The following is a 21,945-nucleotide window of genomic DNA, read 5'->3' as shown; positions in this document are numbered from 1 at the left end:
ATGGGGTGTTCTATAGAGCCAGGGATCAAACCTGGGCTTCAGCATGCAAAGTATGTGAACCAGCCAGTTGAGATATCTCCCGGCCACCTTTATAACATTATTTTACTCTCACGTACATCATTATAAACAATTCAATTATTGAAAACTGGAAATAAAAGAAAACAAAGATTGCACCATGCACTTAGAGGGGGTGGCATGTGGCTTAGTGAGGTGCAGGCTGCCTACCAATCATACGTTCCTCTCTAGGGGAGGGGGATTTGGCCACACCAGGCTATGTTCAGACCTTACTCCTGGCTCTCATGGTGATACCTGGAGGAGCCTATGTGGTGCTGGTGATCAAACTGGGGTCAATAACGTGCAAGGAAAGTGCTTAATCCTGTACTATCTCTCCAGACCCTACTTGGGTAATATTTGTTCAAAATATCAGATCGCATTTGGATTTTGTTTTATCGGAGAAAGTTTTGAAAACAATTTCTAGTTCTTTGATTCTAGAAAATCAACAGCTGTTGAAGCTAAATATACTAATTCAAGCTCTAAGAACTAAGGGTCCAGAGCAAAGTAATACAATTCAGTATTTATAAAGAATACACTATCCAAATAGTATCTAAACTGTATCTCTAATATTTAAATACCAAAAACTGTGGTCTAAAATACTACATACACTCTCAAAAATAGACACGTTACTACCAATTGCTCTATGTAAACATCAATTACTCTCCATACTATCATCAAAAGAGTAATATATTTTTGTCTTAAGAGTCATAATATGCCATGTAAGCCATTTATTTTAAATCATTTTAATGAAATGAATTAGTCTTTTGAAGAATCATATGTAACGTATCCAAATAAATTTTTACAGAAGAAGCATTTATCTATTAAATTATAATTGTTCTGAAAATTCCAAAAAGAATCACATGCAATGATTCTTACCCAAGCTTACAATCAAGTTTTTCAGAATGAAAACGTCAACATTTCAATATCATCAGAATAACTCTAATTATTGCAGTTCATTTACAAGTAATTTGCTATGAATACCTTTTGCCTGCCTTTAACTGATTAGCCACATACTGAAGAAGACCAGCAAGATCAATAGGATATTTACGAAAAACTGCACCACAAAAACTTGCCAGACCTGTATGAAATTTAAAAAAAAGAATTACATAAAAATAGTTTATGAAACAAAAAGCACAATATTAAGTGTCATTTCTTCAACTACTTCAATTTCTTAAACAAAATTAAGTAGGTATAACTGCTGATGCTATTGAAGTTTTATAATAGCTTTCATTGAATATATACATGCCAAGCACTGTTCAAGAACTTTGTTAATAATCTTATTAAACCTTTGTGATAATCATCTCACGATGGTATAAACCTATGTACGAGGTAAATTCGGAAGTATATGTAATGTAACTTGCTCATAGATCACAGTCAGTACAAGACTGAGTAGTTACAATGCATGCCATAAGTAGACTATAGACCCAACATGATGGCCACTCAATACCTCTATTGCAAACTACAACACCCAAAAGGAAAGAGAACAAAAGGGAATGCCCTTCCGCAGAGACAGGGTGGGGTGGTGGGGGTGGTGGAACGGATATTAGGAACATTGGTGGAGGAGAATGGGCACTGGTGGAGGGCTGTAAATGATCAATGTATGACTGAAGTGCAAACAGGAAAGTTCATAAGTTTGTAACTGTACCTCACGGTGATTCACTAATAAATTTTTTTAAAAAAATGATTGAGTAGTTACTCAAACCTATTTGGTCTGATCTCAGAGCTTGTGACATTAATTAAATACAAAAAATATTGCATTCAACTTCATAAATGATTAACCAACCGAACACCTAGCCCTGCCAATCTGAACAAAAGATGCACATACATTATGCTTCCCTAGCTCATGTGCTAATGCCAAGCACATGTGGTACCTGTGGTACCTGAGGTCATGTGTCACCTGCATCGCCCCTCATGAGATGTGTACTTTCATATCTAACGCTGGGATGTGTATTGGGGCAGCTCTTCCACTCTGGAGAACCCCATGTTCTCTTTTGAGCACTTTATTCCACTGTCTCTTTCTCCCTCACTAGCCCCCTTCCTCAAAACTCCAAAATAAAATTTACTATAACCCCACTCCCCCGCAAAAAGACCCCTGCCCCTCAAATGTTCAAATAAAGAAAAAAAATCTTTTTTCATTATGCTCAAATTTGTAGACAGTCAAGAAAAGTGGTAAAAGTACTGTTCACTCAAGAAGCAGGAGAAGGGGCTGGAGCGATAGCACAGCAAATAGGGCGTCTGCCTTGCACATGGCCGACCAAGGTTTGATTCCCAGCATCCCACATGGTCCCTCGGTACCGCCAGGAGTTATTCCTGAGTGCAGAGCCAGGGGTTAACTCCTGTGCATCACCAATTGTGATGCCCCAAAAAAGCAAAAAAATAAATAAATGAAAGCAGCAGAAGAAAAGATAAATTTTAACGAATAGCCCTTGTTTGTTATGAGTAGGGATGAAATTCCAGTCAAGATAAGGGATTTCTAGTAAAGTCAGATTATGAATTTGGGGTGCAAATGTTAACAGGAAAAGCTTTCTGAAAAGGGTGAAATCTAAACTGAAATTAATAAATAACTAAAGGGAGAATGTGGTAAAAAAGATATCAAATGCACATGAGAAGACAGTAAATAGAGGGAGTAATGTGCAGAAGAACCATGGAATATACAAAAAGCTCAGGATTAACAGAAGCTACAATATTGGGGAAGGGTTAAAGATGAAAAATTAGAGAAGGGCTTCAGGCCAAAATAACTTACATGTATGACTAAATACAGTTTTCTGATTTTAAAGGAAAAATAAGAGCACAACTCCAAGATTCAGCTATCAGACACAACAGATTGAAAGAAAAAGGAAGTGGTTTCAAAGCCTATCAAAGTAAAAAAATAATTTAAAGACTGGATTTTTAAAATAGTTTTAAGACAACCTGAATCCCAGTAATGCTTACCCCCGCAAATTATATCATAACCAACACTGGCCTTCTGATTTTGGAAAATGAATAATACAATACAACCTTACTCAGCCAAGTAGTCGGTCATTCTGTAGAACAAGCTGAGTGGCTAAAAATTTTAAGAGCTAATGAGGCTGAGGGAAAGCTGATCACCTTGCACACAAGCTAACCTGGGTGGGCTCAATCCTGGCACCACATATGGTCCCAAAGCCCTGCAAGCCTTGATCCCTGTCCTCAGAGTCAGAAATAAGCCCTAAGCACAGTCCGGTGTAGGCCCTTCTAAATGAAGGAAATTCTTAAAAGGGCTGTACAATAAGTCTCTTGGAAAACCGGGAAAGTTACAACACATGAAGAAAAAATCTGGGAAGTCAGGGACTGAACCCCAGGGCCTCACATATGAAAGATGTACTCTGGCTGTGACCCATATTCCTGAGCCGCAGATGGAAATTTAATCTTTGGAAAAAATTAAATACTTACTCTGTAGCCAGCTTGAGATGGTTGTATCATCATGTTTCATCCTCTCCTTTTCTGGGTTAGCTAAAGCTTCAATGATACAGTCTTTTCATACATTAAGAAAAAAATTAAGGGACTACATTTCTAACAAACTCTTAAAGCAAAAATGTTATGCCTTAGAAAAATGTTAGCTTGACATTGTAACAAATTACTGAAAAAAAATTCATTGTAGTTCCTACTTTTATTAGTCTTTTTCCACCTGCTTACAGATTATAGCTGTATCAAGATGGATATAATTTAACATCATCTCTATATACAACACAAACATACAAATGCCTGATTATCTCAATTTCTGATTAGTCAACGGATTCAACTTTCAGATTAACAAAGAAACTAGAAAGAAAATAAAATGCTCAAGATTAAGATTCTATGAATTGTGGAACAGGAAAGGTAGTACAGCAGATAAGGTACTTGCCTTGCAGGAGGCTAACCCAGGTTCAGTCCAGCAAACCATAAGGTCACCCTAGCCCTGCCAGGTGTGATCCCTGAGCACAGAGACAGGTGTGGCTCAAAAGAAAAGAGAAAGATTCTATGAATTGTAAAATCTGTTATTTCACTTGAAAGGATACAGGCCAAGACATCGTAATTCAATGAAGTGAGATATTTCAATGAATCTACAACAGGTGTTATTAAGTTATCATACTTCTGAATTTGTGACAAGATCTGGAAATAACAAAGAATACAAATATTAGCTAACCAAAAGAGAATTTCGACTGTGCCAGCTGAATAATGTTTCAAAAGAAATAATGCTTAAAAATAAAATTATTTGCTTCCATTTTGCATTTATACAAAACCATCTCTTCTATGACTTCCCTAAGAAGTATTATTCCAAATTACATCTACCAATAAGGAAACTTCTTGGGCATCTAAATTTATACCGTGGCTACAGGGGAATGTCTAATATCAGTTGTGTTTTAGAAATGTCTTTCAAAACATGTGTTACAAGTGTTATATCTGAATCACAATAAAAAACTATGCAAATGTTTCTCACAACTAAAATCAACAAATAATGCCTCTAATAATGTTATATTTATTAAATTGTAGTAAACAAATATTTTTGTTTTTAGATCACACCCAGCGATGCTCAGGGTTTACTCCCACCTGTAGGCTCAGGGATCACTCCTGGCAGGCTCGGGGGACGATATGGGGTGCCAGGCATGGAACGCAGGTCAGCCACATGCAAGGCAAATGCCCTACCTACTATACTATCACTGTGGCCTCCAAAGTAACATTTGACTGCTTATTAACAGTAGCACTGCTAAATATATGTAACTAGAAAACAAGATTACCAATAAATATTGCACAGGAATTTTTGTTTTCATTGGATACAAACTTTTTTCTGAACACTAGCACAGTTGCAAAACTGTATCATTCCACTTACATGTACTGATTTCAAGATAACATCTAACCCCTTAAGACAATATTAACCACAAAACATACATAATCAAACAAAATGGTTGGGTTGCTGTGGCTCAACTTCCCAATTTGTCTTCCAGAAGGCTTCACATTTTCCTTCGTCAGACGCCTACAAGGGGAGAAAAGGGTGGCAGGTATCATTTTGAGTAATTTCCTTCATAATACTGATAGCTTTGCAACATCAATGGAAAGAAAACAGTTCACTGCCAGTAACTAAAATGAATGCAAGTAAACAACCACATTTTTCATGACACATTAGTGCATATCTTAGGCTATTTTAATTAGGCATTCTCACAGAGGGTATTAAATTTTTTTGTAATAGTGCTTAACATTTGTTATACATCTCAATTTTATAGTAATAGTTCAATAAGCATTAAAATCTTAATACACTACAAGTACACAAAACTTTTCTTATAATGGAGTATAATTATTTTAGGTTTAAAAGGGATCATTTATCAGTTTAGGGATTAAGCTATCAAATTCAGTGTAATGCAAACTAATGTCTCATGCCATCTGTCTCAGTAACTAAGAGAGCATTAGCTTATATGTATTCATTAATAAAGTTCTGGTCTTCATATTCAAAGTAAATATTTATAATATACTGGAAATTTATATTTAGGGTTGAGAGATAGTACAGTGGGCAGGGGGCTTGCCTTGCATGTGGCCAACCCAGTTTCGATCCCCGGCAACACATACGGTCCCCTGAGCCAAGCCAGGAGTGATCCCTGGGAACAGAGACAGGAGTAAGCCCTGAGCACGCCTGGGTGTGGCCCCCAAACCAAAACAAATAAATAATTAAGACCCTTTATGGTTCTTCTAAAAAATAAAATATTACATCTACTCTACAGGTACATAAAGCTTTTCATATAATTAAGCATAATTATTTTAGGCTAAAAGGGATGCTTTATCAGCTTAGGAATTAAGCTGTCAAACTCAGTGGAATGCAAACTAATTTTATGCCATCTGTTTTAATAACTATGAGAGTGACAGCTTATCTGTACCCCTTAATATAGAAAGTTATGTTTTTAATATTCAAAATAAATATATTACAAATATTATGGAAATTCATAACAAGGGTCGAAAGATTGTAGAGTAAGCAGGGCACCAAGGTTAAATCCTCAGAACCCAGATGGCCTCCTGAGACCCACCAGGAGTTATTCCTTCAGCGCACAGCCAGGAGTAAACCCTGAGTATGCAAGGCCCAAAAACCAAAAACCTAAAAATGTATATTTATGAAATGCTTACATTCAACACAATACCTTACACTCTTATATAATACTTTAAACTTGTCTAAAGAGCTTTTATGTAATAATAAATAACAAATGTACATAATAATTTGTAATAAATTTATATTTAAAATCTGAAATGCTTATAATGTGATATAAAACTTTCTACAATAAAATATACTGAAGCACATGCTAAATTCCGTTTACAGTTCAAGGAATGTGATTTCTGGGAAGTGATAAATTAAGAAGTTTTACATTAAAAAATTACATATTAATTGAAAATATTTCATCAACTGCTTCCCTTTCCAATTTCTCCATGGTCTAGCAATTTTTTTCAAAAGAAAGGAGACCTATCTGTTTTAAACTTTGGCTATACTCTGATCCACCTTCAAACTTACCACCCTGTCTTACTTCTAACCCTATTATTTGAGGTGGCCCTCCTACTTGTTAGCACATTCCCTTCTGTCTTCACCACCCTGGAGGGAAAAGCAAATAAAAATAAAGGAATAGTTTCTTGATTATGTCTTTTCCTTAAGCTACATATGGAAGTTTGACATATGGAATACAATCAACAAATATGTGTGAAATAATTAATTACAAGCTCTATAACAAATTCATGTGATTTTGCTTATTTGGGGGCCACAGGAGAAACAAAAATATATAAAAAGAAACAGAAGCAAAGGGGACCGACATTCATTAAAGAAAACAATAAGTGAGCTCAGTACATCTGGAACAGGTAGGAAATGACTTAAAAATAGGGAGGGACAAATCATAAAGTGTGTCTAACATCCTCATGCCAGAAAGTTTGATATATATGAGCCAGAGTGCTTGCCTTGCACACAGCAAAACTGGGTTGAATCCCCGGCATCCCAAATCATCCCAAATGATCCCGAGCACTACCAGGAATAATTTCTGTGTGCAGAGCCAGGAGTAACCCTGGAGCATAGCTGGGTATGGCCCAAACACTACAAAAATAAAAACTACAAAAAAAAAGATTAACATATAACCTATTGGCAAAGGGTAATCTCTAAAGGACTTTTTGGAATAAAGAAGATAATACAAGACACTACAGTACTCACGATAAAAGAACTAAGGTAGGAGCTGAAAATGTAGTACAGGAATTGGGGTGCACATATGCCTTGCATGCATCCAACTCCTGTTTAATCCCCAGCACAATACGGTCCCCAAACCAATACTCAAGGCTTCAGAATATCGCTAAGTAATCCCTGGGTACCACAGGGCCTGAGCAGTACCATATCCATGTGTCCTTACATTAAACCTCTAGCCTGATTAGCCAAGAATTACCAGGAAGGTGCTTGAGCCACCTGAGCACTACATAGGAGGCCAAACATAAAGGATATGTATGTGAAGAACTAAGGTAGTAGCAAAATAGTGTGGAAGAAACAGACTCAAAATATTTAAATTATTTAAATAGCACTTAATTCAGTGCCAGGCACACAATAATAACTCCATAAATGTTAGTTGTTGTTATTAAGTTAGAAACTCTATTTGAACATTTTTTAAGATTGGAACTCTTTCAAAAGGACCAATTCTAATAGCATCTCCCCTTCCATGACTTAGCCAACAAACCCTAAAGTGAAATAATTCACACTCTTATTTGCCCACAGAACATTACACATACTGTTTAACAGCCCCTATTTACTGTGACTATCCACACACCTGTTTCCCCAAGAGAGTTATGAACAGAGACAGTATCACTGTGCAAAGACTATATCACTGCTGGGTTCACTATATCACTGTATCACTGTCATCCCGTTGATTTACTTGAGTGGGCACCAGCAACGTCTCCATTCATGCCAGCCCTGAGATTTTTAGCAGCCTCTCCTTACTCATCTTTCCCAACAACTGGAGGCTCTTTCAGGGTCAGGGGAATGAGACCTCTTATTGTTACTGTTTTTTTGGCATATCGAATATAATACTTTAATTAGAATAACTTTATCACTGTAGAGATGCTGTGCTGAAAATCACAACTCTGTATTTGGTATCTGATGCAAGAAAAATCTGAAGAATACTATTTTCATAATTAAAACTCTCAAAAAATTTACCAGGAGGTAGAATAATAACACATGTATACTTCTAATGACATGAAAATAAATGTATTCATTAGATCTTCAAAAGGAAAAAATAATATTTAGAAGAGAAAATTCCAAGAAACATGATTTACCTAACACAAGCCATTATTTAACATATCAGGGAAACTGAACATAGGCCATGATAGGCTGTGCTTTACATTGTATACTAATGCAATATACAATATATTTATTATCCATAAATATTTATCATAAATATATATATCTATAAAACCTCTACTAAAACATTAACTTGATGGTCAAGGAACAAAATCTACTGATCATGCTACTGCCAGTGTATATATAGCAAATACTCCTGAACTTCCTCAAAATTGACAATTAGACTCTAGGTCACTAAAAGAAAGCAAAAAAGATGAAAATATACCCAAAATCAATGAAAACAAAATTAATTTAAACTTACTTCATGATGTATTTAGCTCGGTCAATTGTTTGAGCTTTAACTTTTACTAAAAGTGGGTGACTATTATAAGTTTCATTCTTCCACTGGCCATATAGACGATACCTTAAGAAATAGTAAGATGAAAGAATTAGGAAATGTTAAAATACCCAGTTAATACATTACGTTAGTATTTAAAAATATAAAATGATTATGTATTTACCTATGCTGATACGGAAATGTCTTAAACATTCCCCATAGCTCTTCAGACATACAAGCATTGCAATCCATCAAAGAAAGAGACGGAAGTAGTACCTGATCAGTAATACTAAGCAAACAGCTGAGGATAATTTCCTAAGAAGAAAAGGAAAATTATTTTATTGAAAGTTCCATATTAATTTCACACAATTAAGATTATTACAGCCTTGAGAAAATGTCATTACTTGATTTAAAAATTTGCCACACTACTGCTGTCTTTTTTACAATGATTGGTTTTGTTTCTCTAAGATAGCAAATGAGGTCAAAGAAGGAAATGGGTAACATTTTATTCCTCTTCTCACTACAGTAAATCATCAAAATAAGAAAAGGTTTGGCTCCTTCTTAAAATTTTCTATGATATTCAAATAAGTCATATTCAGTATTTACAGTCACACAAGTGTAACTTGCTTACACTTGCTTATACTAACATTTTGACAAACATCAGACACATTAAATTTTTCTTGTCTCTTACCGTTTTTTCTTTATCCTCTTGTCTGCTTCCATCAGACTGAAACTAAAATTATAAATAAAATGCAAAAAGTTAAAATTACGTTTACACAATATAGAGTTTTAAGTTTAAAAATTAATTTGCATATGGTTTACGATTTGTTTCCTTTTTACATACAAGTAGATTTTTTTACTTTTATTTTTTTGGGGGGCCACACCTGGCGGTGCTCAGAGGCTACTACTCCCAGCTCTGTGCTCAGGTGACCATGCGATGCCGGGGATCGAACCCGGGCCTCCTGTATGTAAAGCACGCGCTCAGCCCATTGAGCTCTCTCTCTGGCCTGCAGGTAAATTTTAAATATAATCTTTGTTAAACAATTAACATTTTAAAGACGTATATTTTAAAACTGTAAATAACTCTAAATATTCATGTCTTTAATTTTTAACATGGGCTACAACCAGCAGTGCACCCCAGGCACCCGAGAGCCACTCCTGGCAATGTTCTGCCCAGAGGTGTGGTTCTCGAGGCTACCAGGGCTATATTCAGCAGTGCTGGAGATCAAACTCAAACAAGTATTCTACTGCTGGATCTATTTCTCCAGCACAGACATTCATTAATTTTAGAATCAATCTTATAAAGCAATTCTTTTCTCAATTTCATGACAATTCAAAATGTCCTATGATTGATCTAAGTATTTATTATTCAATTGAAGCCAATACAATAATTTGGTTTTAATACAATTACATTTTTCCACTTAAGAGAAATTTAGTAAAGGCTACAACAAGAAAAATTTAATACAAATAAATTTAAACCTGTTTTAATTCACCATTACTTAAGTCCTCACTGAAAAATAAAGCCACAATATTAGTAACATTGCTGACAAAAACACCACTGCCAAGCTTAGACAGACAGAAAAAAAAATAAGTCAATGATTTGTAAGTAGGCTGCTGAAAAGCTGCCATGTTTGATGTTGTCTAGTCATTCAAAATGAAGTATTATTTGTGTGTATAGATAGGTGAAGGGTTGGGGCATTATTTGTAAAAACAAATGACTGACATTCAAGGATAATATTAATTTCTAGAAGGAATTTATCTGGGGGATCCAGTGAGGAAAAAGTTAAGGAAGCTAAAATAAGGACTTTTGTGGCTATGCCCTTATTATTCATGCCTTATCATTCAGAGAAGTCAAACATTTGTACATCTGCAAATGAAACTATTGCACTATCATGTTGCCTTGATCAAAAAACATGTATGAACACTTTTTTTCAAAAGTCAGAAAGAAAAAAGCACACTCCTTGTACATCTGAGGTCCTAGGTTCACAGCACATCTTTTAAAAGAAGACAGAGAAGGGGAGAGAACCTGGGGTAAGCATGGAGGGATGGGGTACAAGGGGTGGTAGGACTGGAGGTGGGAACACTGAGTGCCTAAAAACCTATTGTAAACAACTATGTAAATCAGTGTTTAAGAAAAAGAAGACTAACGTTGAGAGATATAGACTGAAGGGAGAAAAGGAGATATAGATAATCTCCATTCTCTTGTCTTTTTCCTTTTACCTTTAATTTTCTTAACCCAAGTATTAAATAACTCTGGGGCCAAAGAGATCACTTAAAGGACTATGTGGTATGCTTTCTATACAAGAGGATGAGGTTCAAGCCTTACAAGGCCCCTGAGCACTGTCAAGAAAGACTGCCAAGCACAAAACCAGAAGCCCCTTAGCATCACCAGGTGTATCTCCCCAAACAACAGATTTCTCTCTCGCCACAATACTAAATTTTGTTAATGGCAGTTTGGGGAAGGGGGAGGAGGAAGAAAGAAGAGAAACAAAGGACTTCTATTCATTTACTATGTGCTAGGCACTAGGAATTCAAAGATGAATAAGAGTCCCTATCTATGAAGAACATGGAAAGATAGTCCCTGTCTTTATAGAGAGAACTCTTCAGAACTCAAAATTTTTTAAATTCAAAATTATGCTTACCAATGCATTATTAAAGACCTCAATCTTTTTATTTTAAATTATAGTTTAGGTAACAAGACTAGAACAGTGTTAACATTTATGGTTTTGATGCTAACAGTTATTGCACCTCACCATTACCCAGGCATCCAAGACACACCACCACAGTCCTGTTACTTCCAAGTCCACAAGGAGTATTTCCCACCTCCCTCCACCACTTTGTAATCTTAATTTTGCATTCCAAAGCCAAGGGTTTGCCATTGTAGGAATAAACCAAACATTCACAACTATGAATAAAACCAAGTACTAATAAATCCAAGCACTCACAATTATGCCTAGAGTATCGGCTGAATAAATTAATGACCCCAAGCAGTTTCTATTCTTGCTCTATAGAGACAGAGCAGTTGACAGGGTTACAAAACAGTACTGGGAACAAAATAAGAATACGTGTTCATGAAAAGGGAGCTTTGAGGAAGTCAAGAAATCAAAGTTGAAAAAGAAAATAACAAGGCTGAAAAATAATCAAGGTTGAAAAAAGGAAAAAGAAATAACAGGGTGAATTACTTTTTATTACAATATTTTTATTACCTCTATGAATGTTTCAAATATCAACTTAGACGATCTCAGAAAGGGAAAACTTTTTTAAAAAATTACTATTTGTTCTAATAAAATTAAAAAATTTAAAAAATACTATTTGTGACTACACTGGAAACTAAAGCTACATCTAAATAAATTATGGTACTACTTTCACCTTATTTTTCTCATTCTTAAACATCATTTATCAAGTGCTCACTATGTGCCATGTACTGGACATAGAGCTTCACATCTGTCTTAAAATTATTCTATGAAGAAAATATTTTAAGAAATGATTCCATAACACCCCTCAAAAATGACACAGAAATTAGAAAATATATCCTATAGGATAAAAAGTTACAAGAATATAACTATACGAAGCTTGAACACAAGATAATAAAATCTTTTTCAATGTTTTGGTTGAAAATCTTTTTATGTGAGGGCCACAGCAGGCAGTGGTCAGGGATCACTCCTGGTAGGCACAGGAAACTATATGGAGTGCTGGGAATCAAATCTGGGCTTACCACATGCAAGTTAAGTAAGGGCCCTATGCTGTTGCTCCAGCCCTCAGCTCTTAAATATTTCAATAAGAAATACATAAGACTTCATAAACACTTAACCAGTAATGTTGATACTTTATCAATTATGAAAAGACAGGAAGAGGGTGTAGAAGAGGCAGTTCAATGGGCAGATGGCACTCCACTCTGTGTAAACAAAAGTTACACCATTTTGTAAACTTCCTTAATTTTGTGTGTAATGCAGTTAGTTAGTAAGTTGTTTGCAAGGTCACTGATAATCGGATACGGTGCCCCAGGCCTTAGACAAATTAGAAAGCTTATTTTAGACAGCTTACACAGCTCCTTATCAATGCAGGACAGACACTTCCCACTTTGAACTCAGGCTGGCCGATTCAATTGGCAGTGCTCCAAACTGATTGGTCAGTGGACCCTTAAAAGACCGGCTTCTGACACCCTCTGAATCTCCTGTCTCCAACATACTTGGGATCTGGCGTGAACCTCTGGATCTCCACCTTGTCCCTAACATGCCTGAGACTGGAATGGACTCTGTCCGACAGAGCTGACAAGCCCTCATGTCAGGTGGAATGAACAACCCTGAGCTCACTGTATACCTAAGAGTGCCTGGATTGTGGCTTCAGTCAACTAGAGGTGAGGATAGGATTTGGAATATTGTATTAGGTACATGACTGTTCTTAGTTGGATTTGTTTGCTTATATGTTTTACTTTAGTGATGGTACTGATTATGTGAATCATTATTCAATAAATTGGAAGTGTTTAAGCACATCTAACTCCACTTGCCTCTAACGTGCTCATGACAACAAAACACACAAAAATTAATGAATTAAAAAAAGAGAAACTAGTTTAAAAAATACCACCTTCTAACATATTTTGTTTTTAGTCAATACAAGTCTGCACAAAGATGCCAGAAAAGAAAATACTATGGTTACCTACACATAGGAATTCAGAATCTGTTGGTTCTCATTTCTTTGCTACAGTTGCTGAGTTTCACTTTATAGCACTTAAAAAGTCCATAGTATATGTAAGGGGGGAGTATCTTTATATTCTTAAATCAGAAAATAATTTACCAGGATCATGGATAAATTGCAGAGCACTTGCTCTGCAAGTGAGGTCCTGGATTTACTTCCCAGATCAGAGAGGGAGAAAACAACAATCAGGAAAATGTCTTCAATATGTTTTCTTTCTATATCCCAGGCACTTGATTTTTAGAACAATTAATATATATACTTATATATAATTTTATATATTTATATATTTTAATTCCTTTATATAAAGGAATAAAATAAAATCACATAAAACACAAATGAATTTCTATTTTTAAAAAATGTATTCAATACCACATTATACAGAAAAGTAAAATGTTATTAGTCTTTAATTCAACCCCATTCTCACTTTCCAATCAACTGGCTATCACTACTGACAGTTCACATGTTTTGTGACTGCATGGCAAGAGTTATCTGTTTTCATATTGTTCTGCAATGTGATTTCCACGCAAACACACACACAGAGTCAAGTTAGCATATATAGCTCTACCAAATAACTAGCATCAAGAAGATGTGGATCTTGCTTTTTTATCTAGTGCACCACCTTTCAGTATCAGAAAGTCCGAGGTTAGACAAAGTTCCATAACTACAATCCTATTTGTTGCATATCCTATTTTTGCCCAAGTAAGCAAGTGTTGGCATCTGTCACTGTCCCTGTCCCTGTCCCTGTCATCCCGTTGCTCATCTATTTGCTCGAGAGGGCACCAGTAACATCTCCATTGTGACACTTGTTGTTACTGTTTTGGGCATATCGAATACACCACGGGTTGCTTGCCAGGCTCTGCCATGCGGGAGAGACACTCTCAGTAGCTTGCCAGGCTCATAACTACAATGGCAGCATTAAAACTTCAGTACACCATTTCAAAAGTGGTTTAAATATAGAAAGTATTAAATATTAGAAAAAAGAAAACCAATAGATATGTTACATAAATTTTACTATGCAAATGTAATTGCTTTGATTAAAACATTGATTACAATATGAAAATGTGCTTGTTTTACAACACAAGATTCTAAAAATCTGTGTGTAAAAATGAGCATCTTCAATACTTGAGCATAGAACCAGGAGTAAGCCCTAAGAACAATCAGGTGTGTCTGCCCCCAAAAAAAGTAACAAAATATAATTTAATGAGAATTTTAATATACTATATATAAATGTAATTAATTTAAGTGGGTTCTCTTTATAAACATATACCATAACAGAAGTCTTCTGTAAGACAAAAAAGATATACTATCCATGTGTTTTACTTTGAATTAATTATTTCAACTGTTTGGTCATAAACCATACCAGTCCACAGAAATTTCCTTCTTTTCCATGGGAAGTCACAGCCACTTAGAATATGCTGTGCCAGGATTATACATTTCTTATCCGCTTGGACTCATTAAATAGGAAGAACTTCTCATTTTCTTTATATTAATATTTATAATACCAAAAGTACATTGGAAAGTTTAACAAATGGGGCCAATGACAGCAACAACTGTCTTTCTTTGGACAGTAAAATTAGATGCAAGGATTTTTTGTTTGTTTGAGTCATACCTGGCAGTGCTCAGGGCTTATTTATATTGGCTCTGTGCTCAAGGATAACTCCTAGTGGTAGTCATGGCACCAATATGTAGTGTTGGGGATTGAATCTGTGTCCACTGTTTGTAATGCAAGAACTCTATCCATTGCACTATCACTCAGGCTCTTGAGATTTTAATAGTTTTTAAAATATTGTTAGAAAATTTCTTTTAAATTCAAGTGGAGACATACCCATCCACAACTGTCCTTTATTTGATAAATAAAACGGTTTTATTTGGTTTTGTAAGCCAGAGAGAGCTTGATAAGCTGAGCACAAGATTTACATGTGGGAAGCCCAGGTTTGATCCCCAGCATCACATGATCTCAAGCATTGCAAGGAGCTGGAGCAGCACCAGGAGTAGACCAAAAACCAAAAAAAGTTTTTCTTTGTTCCTTAATAATTAGTGATCAATTTCAATAATTAACAAGAGGAAAATTTAATTATCACTGAAACATAAAGAAACCAAAGTATCTCTATACAAAATTCAAATAAGCTTGAGGGAAATGAAACTACTGCCACTTTTAAGTAGAATCTAATAAAAGACAGAAATAAGTATATTAGTAATTTTCAACAATCAAAAGCTAGCGTGGTGTACTTTGCTAAAATGAAATAACTCTGATTTGAAAAAGTCTTAAATTCAACTTTTTAAACTCTATGAGTATCTAATATTTAGACACATCTCTGTCGATCTTCATGGTATTGAGAACAAAAGGAAATGCCTGCCGCAGAGGCAGGGTGGGGTGGTGGGGGTTGGGGTGGGGGTGGTGGGAGGGATACTGGAAACACTGGTGGAGGAGAATGGGCACTGGTGGAGGGATGTAAACGATCACTGTATGACTGAAATGCAAACATGAAAGTTCATAAGTTTGTAACTGTGCCTCACGGTGATTCACTAATAAAAAATTTTTAAAAAAGAAAGCATCATTAGAACAAAATGATATTCTGATGAATAGGAGAAAATATCTACACACAATACATGACAAAAAGCCAACACCCAAAATATATAAAGAAAACTTTATGTAAAAACCAAACAACAAAAATCAATGCCATCAAAAAATGGGTAGGAGACTGCAATGGACATTTCACCAAAGTGTAGAAGGCCATATAGAAAGAAGCATTACAAAATAGTCATAATAATTTAGTAGCAGTAAAAAAAATCAAAAAAATGAGGTATCACCTGACACTGGTGAATATACTCTATGTCAAAAAGCCAGAAACAAAAAGTGTTTACAAGGACATAGAGAAAAAGAAAGGCTTACACACCATTTGTTAAAAGACTTTCCATGTTCTATTTAATACATCTAGCTCTTTTGTGATCAAATAACTGCAAATCTGAGAGTAAAATACTGCATAACGGGAGAGAGAGTTAAAAAGACTGCAAGACATGCTTTGCCTGCAGGAGTTCAGAAGGTTCAGTCCCCAGTACCACATGGTTCCTTGAACACCACTTGAGTGTGGCCAAAAAAATTAAAACAAAGAAATGCAACCGCCATTCATAAAATCTGCAGTTATTCTTTTCTGGAGTGTTGGTCCACACGAAATAGTATTCAAGAGTGACTCCTGGCAGCTTTCAGTGAACCATATGTGGTAGCAGGGGATCAAACTGGAGTTGGCCACATTACAACGCAAGATCTTTACTCCATGAACTATGGCTCTGGCGCACTTACAGTTGTTCTTATAACTATAACTATATAACTATATATATAAAACTATAACTAGATGCCCTATTGGTTTACAAATGAAATCAGGTATTTTTCTGGGTAGGGGTGGGGGCACAACCAGTGATGCTCAGGGGACCATATAGGATGCCAGTAATTGAACTCAGATTAGCCACATGAAATGCAAGCACCCTACCCACTATGCTATCTCTCCAGCCCCAAAATTAGGTATTCAGCTTAAAGACCTTGGGGCAAGCAAAGATCTCTTGGGGGAGAAAGCAAATCCTAAAAGTACTACTGAAGTAAAAATAGTCAAAATTCAAATTTTGATTTAAAATTTTCTTTTCACAAAAATATACAAATGGGACATCTAAGAAGTTTCTGTACAAAAGAAACAGTGAGTAAAATAAAAAGACCCTATTGAGTGGGAGAAAATATTTATTTACTATATATCTGACCACTCGAGAAATTCAATAATCAACGGGATGATGATGATGATGATATATCTGACAAAGAACTACACTATCCCATATTTTAAAAGCACTAATGAAAACTTAGATAACAGAAGCTGAAATTTCTCAAAGAAGAAATAAAGATGGATAACAGGCACATAAAAAAGCATTTATCATCACTAATTATCGGGAAAAAGCAAATCAAAACCACAATCAAATATATCACCTCACACCAGCAAGAATGGTCTATAATAAAATGTGGGTCAGAGAGTTAATACAGAGGGTAGGGCACTTGCCTTGCACATGCCATCCTGGGCACAATTTCTGGCTCCACATATGGTCCCCCAAACCATACTAGGACTTATCCCTGAGCACAGAGCCAGGAATAAGCCCTGAGCACTGCTGGGTTTGACCCCAAAACAAAATAAAAATTAAAAGTCCAGAAATAATAAGTGCTAAAGGGGATGTGGTGAAAATGGGTCTTTCATTCACTATTGATGAGACCATTACCTGGTTCCGCCTTTTTGGAAAAGACTAGAGATTTCCCCCAAAAAAGAATACAGCTTCCATTGACCTGCCAATTCCATTTCTTACCCCAAGCATACAAAATCATTAATGTGAAGGATATATGCACACCTATGTTTACTGCAGCATTATTTACAACAGTCAAGATATGCAAACAACTCAAATATCCAACAACAAATAAGTGGATAAAGATACTAGTTAGTAGTAAGACCAAAGTTTGTTTTTCTTAGGGGAAGGGTCTATACCCTAACAGTTCTGAGGGCTTACACCTGCCCCTGTGCCCATAGGGCCCTCCTGGTGATGCTAGGAGAAAATATGCAGTGCCAGGAATCAAACTGGGGTCTGACACTTGTAAAGACGTGCTTAATCCCTGTACAATCTCTCTAGTCCCAAAGCTTATCTTTTTCTACAACCTGGATGGAAATGGAGGTCCTCATGTTAAGCAAAACAAGCTGGAGGGAAAAGGACAAATGCTAAATAATCTCAGTCACATTATGGTACATAGAGAAACAAAGAAAACAGAGTGTACACTGTCCAACAAAAACAAACCCTCAGATTATAACAGAACTGTAGTTTCCAAGGAAGTGGATATGGGCTAGGATAAAAATGAATGACATAACAAAAGAGAACAAGAGTCTTTTGCACTTTGGTGATGGTGCAGGTGCAGTAACTTTGCATAATAAAAAACACTACTGTAAACCATGTTGTTACCTTAATTTTTTTTAACTTTTGCTTTCAAGATAGCTAACAGAATGAAGACAAATTGGGCTGGGGAGATGACTCAAGGGATATGGGCACATGTGTGGACTGAAGGGTTCAATCCCTGACACTGCTTAACTTTCCCAGGCACCATCAGATAATACCTAGGTAGCCTCAAAGCCCAGCCAAACCCAAGCACCAAATGATAGGGCCTGAACTGTCAGTTCATTCATCAGGGACGGTCCGGCCCACTCTACTTCAGCACCACTAAAAAGTCTAATCAGTCTGAAAAAAATATTTTGTAAATGAGTTATCTAATAAAGGCCCTGAATCATATGCATGCATATAAATTCATATTAAGAACATGTGTATCTCAATAAAACAAGTAATCCAACATAAAAAAAATGGTCAAGAGGTCTGAATATTTTACAAAGTAATAATGTAAAGTAACTCATAAAGATGATTACAAATGGTACATAAGTATACGAAAAGATACCTAATCATCACTGGTCTTCAGTAAAATGGAAATTAAAAGCAAAACAGATTATCACTATACATCCATTAGAATGACAAAAATTTACAGGACTGACAATACCAAATATGGGTGAGAATGTCACAACTGAAAGTTTTGACACTGCCTCCAGGAATGCAAGATAGCACACCCACTGTGAAACAGTTTAGTAACTTAAACATACACTTACCCATTATGTGTAAGAAACACCATTCCTAAGGAAACAAAAACGTATTCCCCAGACCCTCCAAAAGATTTGTACAAGAATGTTCATAGCAACATATAAAACTCAACTAGAACAAACCAAATGTTGATCAACTGGTGAGTGAATACTCTTTTATCTACCTAGTGAAGTATTATTCAACAATAAATAAACTACTGCCATGCAAAAACTTGGATGAATCCCAAAAACATTAAGTGAAAGAAAGCTGAAGACAGAAGGTATTTTATATAATTTAATTAATGAAGTTCTATAAGAGCAGAAATAGGTGACAAGAATTATTGGCTTCCAGAAACCAGCAATGAAGAGAATAACAGATCACAAAGGGGCAAGTGAGAAGTTTCTGAGTGATTCTGAGTCATGATTGTGGTGATGCATGTACAACAGTGTAATTTGTCAAAACTCACTATGTCAGACATCTAAAATCGATGTGATTTACTATATGTAAACTGTGCCTCACAGCTAATTGTTCTTAAAAACAAATTTTTTAAAACATGAAATGGTTACCCTTAGAGAAGAGAATAGAAGTTTGAATAAAGAGAACTCTTGGGTACTGATAAGGGTGGTAGATACAAGGAAGTTTAGTTTGGAGAAAACTCTGTGCAGTACAACTGTGATGTACATAAAAGTTTACTTAAAGATAAAAGAATGGATGCTGAATAGTCTGAGATTGAAGAGGCTTCATACCAAAATATGGCAACCATTCAAAATTGCAGCCAGGAAAATAAGTGAACAGAGAAAAGGGAGAACACTGAGTCAACTACCAATTCTAGGGGAGTTTAAAGAGAAATCACTTCAACAGACCCTAAGAATTGCACTGCAAGCCACACTCCCTAAAAGGAGTGGGAGAGAAAGAGAGGAGAAAAGTATCTGCCACAGAGGCAGGCTGGGGTGGGGGCAAGAAAGTGGGGGATATCGGTAGTGGAAAATGTACACCGGTGAAGGGACAAGTGTTGGAACACTGTGGACTGAAGCCCAATCGTGAACAACTTTGTAACTATCTCACGGTGATTCAATTTTAAGAAATTAATAAATAAGAAACTGATAACTGGTTTTCAGTAGGAAGTTTATCACCAGGTAGGGGTAGGGGGACAGAGATGGGGACACTGAGACAAAGGTAGAAGGAAGCAGACATTCTGGTGGAAGGTGTGGTGCTGGAATGTGTTATGCATGAAGCTCTACCAATAACAGTTTTGTATACAATGCCTAAAATCATTTTAAAAAAACAATATCTAGTCCAAAGCATAGGAGAACTAATAACCTAACCAGACTTTTTATTCACAGACATACATGCATGCACATATATAGCTGGCATACAATGAACTTCCCCCAAACCTTACTCAATACAATTTTTCTTAAAAAAGGCTGACCTTATTTTTACTTCTAAAGATACACATAAGAGATATATTCAGGATATTTAATTTCAAATTTTAGGAAAAGAAAAACTTACTAACCTCCTTCATAAATGACTTGCCTATGCGCACCACTTTTGCAAATAAAATGGGATCATGAGAAAGGTGAGGGCCAAGGTAACAAAACATATTGAAGACATCCCTTCTCAAGTCTTCAAAGCTCTCTGCTTGTTTAGGTGCTTTCTTATTATGCAAAGCATTAACAGGTGAGCCTTTAGCACCTTTAGGAACACCAACTCTAGAAAAAGAATCAAAAATATATAAACAATAATTCCATGCAAAGTTAATAAATCATCTGAATCAGTAAGTAAACCTTTTAATCCTCATATTTGTTTTCTGTATTTCAATAGTGCCTAACTTTGTTATTTCATATAATTTAACTAGCAACCAAGACAAAAATGATTTGGGGTATGGAAGAACAGATTGGAAGTAAAATTAGGACACTGATGCAGGGTCTTGGGTACTTTTGTGGCAATGAGGTGAGATAACACCATAAGCACTAAGTAACTAAGTTTTCTGACCTGTAATAACAAATTTTAACTTAAATTTAAAATTTTAAATATGATATTCAGTTGGAAAAATTAGAGTACAGGGGAAAGCTTTCAGCTAACTGCCTAAGGAAAGGAAATCAAAGAACTGCAGATATCAAAAAGCACTCAACACACAAATGTATGCTTTTTAAGTTGTTATCAGAAATTTGGATATTAAAATGGGAAATCATAAAGAATGGGATTCAGAGGTACCAGAAAATAAAACAAAAAATATGACTGTAACAAACCTCATGCAAGTCAATAAACATTTCAAAAATGGGTTCTATCACCTGAACTGAGTATGAAGGGGGTGATCACATGGAAAGTGAAGAGCATAACGAAAGATGGATACTAAATAGGATGGTATACTTTCAGCACTCACTCATGTGCTGAGCTTGTGCCCCACTGTGGAGTCAAAATGGACACTCTGAGAAAAAGTGGGCCATACTCCAGATGACTAATGGCAGCAGCTAGTACCTATGCCCAAGTCAGAGGCTGGTAATTTTTTGGAGGGTACACCAGCTGTGTACCAGCTTACTCCCAACTCTGCACTCAGGGACCATTCTTTGCAGTACTCCAGACCATGTGGTGCAGATCAAGCCCAGGTCAAGGGCAAGGCAAGTGCTCTACCAGCTATACTACCACCCTGGCCCAGAGCTGGCATTTTTAATGTCAGTCTCTGATCTGTGAAACTGAAGCCAGAGCTGCTACCAATACTTCTCCTAAGTACACTATAGATAGGTTGAAGGCTAGAACTGGTGACTCAGTAACTAGAGAGGATAAGAGATTGTACAAACATTTTCTAGAACAGCAGCATATATGCCAGGAGAAGAGAAACAGGAGTAATGTCTTAACTCACTCAACGAAGATAAAAGACACGTAGCTAAAATCTTAGAAATTTCCTCCTCTCCAATAGAGGAGAATCAAACCCAGAAGAATG

General features: G+C 36.0%; 1 protein-coding gene across 2 annotated transcripts in view; it reads right to left on the bottom strand.

Annotated features, from left to right (window-relative positions):
* Nucleotides 1–21,945, bottom strand: part of THOC2 (THO complex subunit 2) — a 110,286-nt gene that overhangs the window by 36,797 nt on the left and 51,544 nt on the right. The window contains exons 13-22 of one of the 2 annotated variants that reach the window (XM_055120121.1): nt 20,518–20,713; nt 9,554–9,676; nt 9,361–9,402; nt 8,854–8,984; nt 8,655–8,756; nt 5,571–5,642; nt 4,942–5,026; nt 4,071–4,164; nt 3,466–3,546; nt 1,036–1,132 (exon numbers count right to left, since the gene is read on the bottom strand). In XM_055120121.1, the coding sequence (XP_054976096.1) occupies nt 1,036–1,132; nt 3,466–3,546; nt 4,071–4,164; nt 4,942–5,026; nt 5,571–5,642; nt 8,655–8,756; nt 8,854–8,984; nt 9,361–9,402; nt 9,554–9,676; nt 20,518–20,713 (1,023 nt within the window). The remainder of the gene's footprint in view (nt 1–1,035; nt 1,133–3,465; nt 3,547–4,070; nt 4,165–4,941; nt 5,027–5,570; nt 5,643–8,654; nt 8,757–8,853; nt 8,985–9,360; nt 9,403–9,553; nt 9,677–20,517; nt 20,714–21,945) is intronic. The other variant, XM_055120122.1, reaches the window with a different exon arrangement.

Source organism: Sorex araneus, chromosome X (genome assembly GCF_027595985.1).
Source record: "Sorex araneus isolate mSorAra2 chromosome X, mSorAra2.pri, whole genome shotgun sequence".
NCBI lineage: Eukaryota > Metazoa > Chordata > Mammalia > Eulipotyphla > Soricidae > Sorex > Sorex araneus.
Note: the sequence above shows the minus strand (reverse complement) of the source record. Positions and strands in the feature narration are given on the sequence as shown.